Source organism: Cyprinus carpio, chromosome B2, assembly GCF_018340385.1.
Source record: "Cyprinus carpio isolate SPL01 chromosome B2, ASM1834038v1, whole genome shotgun sequence".
In the NCBI taxonomy this organism is placed as follows: domain Eukaryota; kingdom Metazoa; phylum Chordata; class Actinopteri; order Cypriniformes; family Cyprinidae; genus Cyprinus; species Cyprinus carpio.
Genome location: NC_056598.1, coordinates 17,387,936 through 17,396,242, shown reverse-complemented (window position 1 = coordinate 17,396,242; position 8,307 = coordinate 17,387,936). Strand labels below are relative to the sequence as shown.

Here is an 8,307-nt window from a genome sequence, read left to right as displayed (position 1 = left end):
TTTGCTACTTTTCATTTAATCCACCCAGACCAAGTTTATCCAAATTCCACTCTCTATTGGCATGGTAGTAAAAGATCAGGTAATTAAATGGGACCACCTCACTAGATATATGACTTTGAAGGGTACTGAGACCTTGTTTACCAGTCACACTTGTTGTCATGAAACTCACAATTATGTTGTCTGTACATGTAACACACTACAAACTTTCTCTCCCAATGATACTAAACTCATAGATGTTCAATCATTACATGGCCATTCAAATGCTGTTCAAGTGTCTCATACACAGTGGTGCATCATCAGTGAGATGAATCCTTTTACATATGGAGGACTGACCTGCCCTGCTAATCACTCCTTTTGCTTGGAAGTTACAGAGGACTTTTCTATGGGCCAGATCAACATCCTTGGAAGGACGCCACAGGACGCAGAGATCTCCCCACGGTGGGACGACACCTTCTATAAACACAGGACACAAGCTTTGGTCGAGATGATGGACTTAGTACAGAAAGTCATCCTTCAAACTGAATACCACCTCTCTCAAGTGCAAGTGGAGACAAACTTGGCGTGAAAGACTGCACAGATTCTGTCTAGCTCATCTACTCGATTGGCTCAGACTGCATACACTTGATGGCACTGGATGCTTCGAGGATGTGCTATTGGAAGCACACTCATCTTCTCCTTCACACTCTTCCAATGCTGCTACTTCAGATACCTCATCGGATCGATAAAGTCGTCCACCAATGCTATCCTGACTCTCAGTCCCCTACAACTACCCACCTTACAAAGACTGAAGTGACACTGCCAGAACCCTTGTGAATGGCCCACGGTGCCAAAGGGGGAAAAAACTGTAAGGATGGAGTCAGACCGTATAGACGAAGGGATAACTTCTCCCTAAGAGAACAAGGGACTTTCCTGATAATTAACATCTGAACACTCTCTTGAACACCCTCCTGCATAATCGGCTTTTATCAAAGGGAGAAGTATTCACAGTCATATTAGACTAGTTCTTGATATGCTTGATTATAACTATTTAATTCCTCAGACAAGCTTACTTCTATTTCTAGACTTCTTCAAGGCATTTGATACCCTTGAACACTCTTTTTTTTGTTTGGATCCTTAGAAACTTTTGGTTTTGGTCCTATGTTTTGTAAAGTAATTCCCATGTCTTATAACAATATTTTTAGTAGTGTTTCTCTTAATGTTGGTTCATCACCCAGAATCCAAATTAAACGAGGAATTCGTCAGCGATGCCCTGTCTCACCAATACTTTTTAATCTTGCAGTTGAACTTATGTCTTTATTCATAAAAAATTCTGAAGATGATTTAGGCATAGAAATTCTTGGTAGAACCTTTACTATAAGCCAATTTGCAGATGACACTCTTTTATTTCTTAAAAATAAAGAGGTATACCTCCATTAGTTATTGAAAAAATGTCTGTTTTCTCAAAGGCATCAGGTCTGACTCTAAACTTTAAAAAATGTGAATTAATGGCGATCCATAATTGTAATTTAGACGATATCAAGGGTATTCCAGTGAAAAAGGAGGTTAAGTATTTAGGGGTTATGATTACTAAAAATGTTGTTAATAGAGAACACTCAAATTTTAACTCTAAAATAGAAAGTATGAAAAAAATCCTTAAATCATTGGTTATCTCGAGACCTATCTATATTGGGTAGAATTCTCTTGACTAAAACTGAGGGAATATCCAAACTTATTTATTTATCTATCTCAAGCTTCTTACTGCCCTAAGAGTAGCTAAATCGTGAATTCAATCTTATTTAAATTTATATGGAAAAATAAAACACATTATTTACGTAAATTCCCTATGGTGAAAGATTATGAACATGGAGGTTTGAGAGCCATTGATTTTGAATCTCTTCTTGGTATATTCAGAATAAAATGGTTGAAAGAGTGTTTAATAAAGTCACACCCAATATGGTACCATATTCCTAACCACATTTTTAAAAATATTGGCGGCCTTGATTTTGTGTTGCGATGTGATATCGACCCATGTAAAATTCCTCTGAAGGTATCTAATTTTCATAAACAAGTACTGCTGTTTTGGAAAATGATATTTACCCATAACTTTTCCCCTCACCACTCCACTCTTTGGAATAATAGGAATAATTGTTATTATTAATAGAAAATCTCTGTTTAAAAGTGATTGGTATAGCCAAGGTATTATTTTTATTCATGATTTATTAGATGATAATGGCTTTTTTTTATCTTATAATGATTTTATTAATAAATACAGAGTTAGAATTACATTAAAAGGTTATAATAAGGTATGCAATGCTATAACCACTGGATTGTTAAGAATAATCCAAAGCAGTTTTTCAGATATTTTATCTACAGTAGAACTGTAGTTTCTCTTCCCTCTTTGAAAATATGTAATGTTGACCTCTTAGAATATAAGTGTAATAACAAACTTATTTACAAAGAACTTAAACGTATCATTACTGGTGATTATAAGTGTTATTTTCTGGAAGATGTTGAAACCTCAGTAAAGGACAAAGCTTTTACCCATTATATGGCTTACCCAGTTGCTCCAAAGGTCAAGGAGAATCATTATAAAATTATGTTTAGGATTTACCCAGTAAGTGACTTTATACAAAAACATTTCATTTCGAGGTGGATCCTTGTGGTTTCTGCTCTTCATTTCCTGAAACACTTGATCACCTTGTTTTTTTTTTGGTTTTTTTTTTGTTTTTTTTTACTGTGAGGTTTCTTTTAAATTTTGGTTTGATATACATAGCTGGTTGTCAATAAAAATGGAGTCAGTTTCTCCTATAACCAAACAAGATGTCCTCTTTTTAAATGTGATTTAAATTCATCCTTCTCTGATGTTGTTAATTTTGTTTTGTTGATGGGTAAATATCATATCCATACTTGTAAATGGAAAAAATTTAAAACCTCCTTTAATATATTTTTATGTGAGTTTGCTAAAATGTTTCAGAGCTTTAAATGCTTCAAAAACTTAATAGAAAATCTGAAAAGTTATGCTTCTCTTTTCAAAATATCTGTTACTTTAATATATATATATTTTTTCTTTATAATGTCTTCATTGACTACAACTTTGGTATCATCCTTGCTCCTTGTTTTTTTTTTTCCTCTTTAATGTAAACTCTGTGTTGGTCTCAGTGGAATTGTCTTACATTGTTGGTTTCCTGTCTTATGTAAATTAAGCAGTAAATAAATAAACGAATTCTTAAAAAAAAAACTGAGAAAGAAATATTTGTTAAGCGTTTGTCATGGCATTTTTCCTTGGGTGTTCATGTTGGAATTCATTGTAAATAACAATAATAATAGTAAATAAAAATAGATATACTGAATTGTTTACGGAAAACACTGCGTTCAGTCCCAGACTATTCTCAGCATTTTGCAGCTGAGCTCCCAAAGTTTCTCAGCCATTTCATCATCTCTAGCAGCTCTGGTGCATCTGGAAGGTCTGCAGTTGCTGTAGAAAATGGGAAATAAAAAGACAAACAAAACAAAAATCCATTATAGGATCCAGTCAGTATATATCAGTTACCTCTGCAACTGTATTTAATTTAGTATGACACAATTCAATACCTGTAGTAACCACCACTCTCTTTGTCTAATTCTGGTTCCACTGCACAGAAGATGGTAGTTTGTGCTCCCTTCACTGGGGTCTTTGTGAAAGGTCTGACAATCTTCCACATGATTAGAAGTCTGAGATTCATATGTATTTTAAGTTCTGTCCGCACGATTCCTGGATGGACTGCATATGCTGTAACACCTGTGTCTGAAGATACAATTCACAACAGATCAAAAATTGCTCCCCTGGCACAAGTAGCAATTAATTTTCCCATTTATTTAATCTTCCAGATTACTTACCCTTGAGTTTTTTGGCCAAGGTACGAGTGAAAAGGATATTGGCCAATTTACTCTGACCATATGCCCTCCTACTGTGGTAATTCCTCTCACTATTGATATCATCAAGTGCTATTGTGCCCCAACTATGAGCCATGGAGGAAAGGATGATGATTCTTGAGGGGGCAGATCTCTTCAGCAGATCAATCAGCAGGAAGGTTAACAGGAAGTTACCTAATTGACATACAAGTTTAAGTTATTGTCTCTGACACACTGACACATTGCGTTTGAATGAACAAGAAAAACACTTTACCTAAGTGGTTGACACCAAACTGCATCCCAAAACCATCTGCTGTCTTAGAGTAGGGACACATCATGATCCCAGCATTGTTAATGAGTATGTGAATAGCACTTTCCTCTGAAAACAAGAGGGTTTTAATAATCATTTTGGTCTACTGTAGGAGACACATTGGTATTTTTGAGTGAACTGCTTTATCAAGTTTTGTTAGATCAAATAAACCATCATATTTTGGTGTAACACTCTTATATTAATCACTTACCATTGTTGATTACCTCAGCAAATTCTCTGATTGACTTGGTATCAGATAAATCTAGCTTCATGATCACTATGTTTTGGTTCCCTGACTCCTCCATGATCTCTTTCTGTGCTCCTTCTGCTTTGTCAAGGTCTCTGCAAGCCATTATTATCCTGGCCCCTGTGAAACAACTCCAAAAACCATGACTTTTATAATTGGTGTAACATACATTTCATGTTTTTTTTTGTTTTAGTTAGTTTCTAGAATCTGATTTACATTACAAAGGCTCGTAACTGCACACAAGAATAAGATAAATGAGATATCGTGTCCTGCCAGGTCTCTTGTGGTTTCTTTTCCAATGCCAGTATTTGCTCCAGTTATAATGACTGTTTTGCCATCGAGTCGTACACTAGATGACCGCTGGCCACCAAACATTTCTCTGTGCAAATGCATCATTAATGTAAGTTAAAGGAACAGTGAACAAATTACACATTTTACATTTTATGGTGATCTTCCTTTAACAAGCATTTCTTAACAAAAGAGATACAGCAAATGGGCCAGGCCTTTTACAAGGTACACTTTGAAACAAAGCAACTGGGTTATTCCATTATAAAGTCCATGAACAAGTATAAAATAAAAATAAGAGAATGAGTAAATAAATCAATGAAAAAAAAAAAAACAGTTTATAAACAGTGGCAGATTTAAACTATCTGCTAGTATACACAATACTCATGATATAAAATGTCTGAACTAAACTAAAACTAAAACATATATTACTGTAGCAGCAATAAATAAAAGTTGTGAGAAATGCTACTTATGTCACATTGTAAGTTTACATCAAAAGACAGAAATTATAAACCTACCTCAGAGTGTATATGTTGGACATATTGCTCAATGCATAGATGCTCTACAGACAACACATGACTTCCCTCTGGAGTTGTTTGCAGATACTGCACTGAAAGACGGTGTAGAGGGATTGTTTAGCGTGAGCCACAGTGCATTGGTGTGGATTAGAAACTGAACAGACTAATCTACAGCTAATCGGTTTAAAGCACTGATCTACTGTTAACTCAGCGTGAATGCATTCCTTGTGGAAACTTGCTGCAGGTTTTTAACCTAAATATATGAATAACCTAAAAATATGCATAACTATTAAAACAATTGATAGGTGACACATTAGCTGTGTATATATGAGCAGTACAACAGAGTACACAAAAATTATTTAGAAAAATTAAATTAGAGTGAGATTTCCTCTGAAAAAACATGAAATATAAAGGTGACCACAAGTATTGTAATAAGATAGATAGATAGATAGATAGATAGATAGATAGATAGATAGATAGATAGATAGATAGATAGATAGATAGATAGATAGATAGATAGATTATAATGGGATTTTCCAATTGTTATGTTTCGGCAGATACTGAAAAAAAAAACCTGACCCAGAATTTTTTTTTTAAATTTCCTCTTACCTTGTTTTTAACAGTACAATAATTTTTATTTATTTTATTTTTTTTAAATGTTTTGTTTCCATGAAAAAATAAATATTAAATAGCCTATACACTGCATTCATCTTACTGGAAAACATTAATTGGAGTGTACTTTCATTGGGCGTACCACCATTATTTTACTAGGATATTGTGAAAATAACATAGTCTTATGAGAATACCGTGACCTTCCGTGATCAGCTAGCAAAAGACAAAAATAAGACTATTTAAAACATAAAGGATTATGTAATAGTGAGAGAAAGAAAGCAGGAAGGCTAGATTGAGAAAGGAAACATTGACATGTTGTAAAACTCACTAACTTCCTTGTGCATGAGATTTGTAAATCAATCTACTGTGACAAATAACAGTCAGGAGGTGTTTCCTAAAGCCTCTGGAGGCTGGCCGTTTGACACTGGCAAAAGATTTACACATGAACTGACTAGCTGACATCACATTCATCTTCAGCTCTCTTGGCACCAACAGCAAATGGATGAACTGTCTCTGTCACATCAAACTGTCTGCATGCTGTTGCTGAAGGAATATTGACATTCACTGTATGATTGATACTACTCGTAAATTGGTAAGTTTCGACAATCATTTTCTCATGACAAACTCTGTAGCTTAAAATAGCTGTTTCAGTATTACTTTTCAGAATAACCCTAATGTTAGCATCTTAAAAATAATAATAATATATATATATAAAAAAACTTTACAAATACATTTGCAGGTTGTCCTGATTAAAACAGCCAGTTACATAGATTTGATATGTATGTATATAGACACTGCTAATCTGTCACCTAGCAATTGTTTTAAATGGTTCCTTAGTTTTCTCTCTTGCATCTCCCTTTAACATTTAAATGTGTTTAGAAGCATTAGGGAAGTGTTTTTGAAACTTCTGCTTCTTATATTACATCATTTGAAAAAAAACGTCAAGTTTTTAACAAGTCATAGTTTTAAACACATTTAAAATACTTTTAAATAGCCCAGAAGATAGGACAAATCGTCAAGCTCTTTTTTTAATTTTAATTATTATTTTTTTTTATTTTTAAGTTGAAGCATCAATTTAGATACACATTCAAGATAAGAAATGTGATTAATCTATCTTGCATTTTTCAGGTCCAAAACATTTTATCCGGAAAAGAGATTGGGGAAAATGTGAGTTTATGTTTCATATTTAAGTTTCATCTTAAATCTAAAAGTAATTTCTTAGACACTGTTTTGTAATAACATTGAATGTACATTCTCTCTCTCTCTCTCTCTCTCTCTCTCTCTCTCTCTCTCTCTCTCTCTCTCTCTCTCTATATATATATATATATATATATATACTGTATATATATATATTTATATATTAATTTTTGAGAACAAGTAAAAACAAAAATGTTTTTCTCCAAAGTGTCAGGCATGAGCATAAACAACACTGCAAACCAAACTGGCCTGCCGGAGGACTTCAAAATTGCTCTTCTGGTCTTATATATATTCATCTTTCTCTTTGGGACTCTGAATGTTATACTAATGTCCTGTATGCTACAGTCTCAAAGACATCTCTCTTTCACCAAAGTGTCTGTGATCAACCTGATAGCAGTGCACTCCATTTTCCTTCTCACATTGCCTTTTCGCATTTACTATTATGCTTCTAATAAAGACTGGATTCTGGGCATGTATTTCTGCAAAATTGTCAGTCTTATGATCCATGCCCACATGTATCTTGCATTTATCTTCTATGCCTTCCTTCTAATTGTGCGTTATGTGGAGCACTCTAGTCAGCGGCACAAGCTAGAGTTTCATCGCATCCTTCACGCCACAATTGCAAGCACAACCGTCTGGTTGATCATATTTGGCTCTATGTTCCCAGTAACTATTTACTACGGAAAGATGCAGAATGATTCAACTCAGTGCTTTCATTTCGGTAAAGCTCTCGAGCAGCCTAGTGTGAAGATATTCAACTATGGTACTTGTACACTAGTAATACTGGTTTGGAGTGTGCTAGCATTTTTCCAAGTTTATTTTCTACTCTACGTGAGTAAGACATTTGGAAAGGCCACATGTCAACGTCAAGAGTTCTGGGCACAACTGAAAAATGTTGTTTTCCTGTCGGTCATGTTTTTTTGTTTTGTGCCTTATCAAGGATTCAGAGTATATTATGTGAGTGAATATGGCAAGACTGCAGAAATTCATCATATAAATGAAGTATTTCTTGCTGTCACTGCTTTCAGCTGCTTTGATATGATTGTTTTTGCTGGTAGAGATGTATGCAAACTTATAAATTCAAGGGGATGGTTTAACTGTTTATAGCATCTATGTTGTATATTGTTTTTGATATAGTGAATTGTTTTCCATTTTGGTTTCCATTTTTTGATGCTTTTGTGCCTTATAAGTTTAAAACAATTGTTTTGCATGACAGAATGTTTGGAAATAGCACAGTATTTTATTGTCTATAATGCATTAAATAATTT

General features: G+C 34.2%; 2 protein-coding genes and 1 pseudogene across 2 annotated transcripts; 2 read left to right on the top strand and 1 right to left on the bottom strand.

Moving 5' to 3' along the window:
* LOC122136296 lies at positions 1-2,123 on the top strand (annotated as a pseudogene).
* Positions 2,124-2,366: 243 nt separating this feature from the next.
* Positions 2,367-5,307, bottom strand: LOC122136360 (retinol dehydrogenase 12-like). The gene is made up of 6 exons (XM_042719309.1): positions 4,693-5,307; positions 4,392-4,549; positions 4,145-4,249; positions 3,856-4,065; positions 3,571-3,763; positions 2,367-3,454 (listed from the first exon to the last, which is right to left on the bottom strand). The coding sequence occupies exons 1-6, from the start codon at positions 4,821-4,823 to the stop codon at positions 3,352-3,354; spliced, it is 900 nt and encodes a 299-aa protein (XP_042575243.1). The 5' UTR covers positions 4,824-5,307; the 3' UTR covers positions 2,367-3,351.
* Positions 5,308-6,289: 982 nt separating this feature from the next.
* On the top strand, positions 6,290-8,307 carry LOC109103270 (probable G-protein coupled receptor 141). The gene is made up of 3 exons (XM_019116657.2): positions 6,290-6,434; positions 6,971-7,009; positions 7,248-8,307. The coding sequence occupies exon 3, from the start codon at positions 7,256-7,258 to the stop codon at positions 8,144-8,146; it is 891 nt and encodes a 296-aa protein (XP_018972202.1). The 5' UTR covers positions 6,290-6,434; positions 6,971-7,009; positions 7,248-7,255; the 3' UTR covers positions 8,147-8,307.

Coding starts and splice junctions, on each gene's coding strand:
- LOC122136360 (XM_042719309.1), bottom strand. CDS start 4,823: ATGATGCATTTGCACAGAGAAATGTTTGGTGGCCAGCGGTCATCTAGT. Junction 4,250..4,391: donor TGCTGAGGTAATCAACAATG/GTAAGTGATTAA, acceptor TCTTGTTTTCAG/AGGAAAGTGCTATTCACATA. Junction 3,764..3,855: donor CTTGGCCAAAAAACTCAAGG/GTAAGTAATCTG, acceptor TTGTATCTTCAG/ACACAGGTGTTACAGCATAT.
- LOC109103270 (XM_019116657.2), top strand. CDS start 7,256: ATGAGCATAAACAACACTGCAAACCAAACTGGCCTGCCGGAGGACTTC.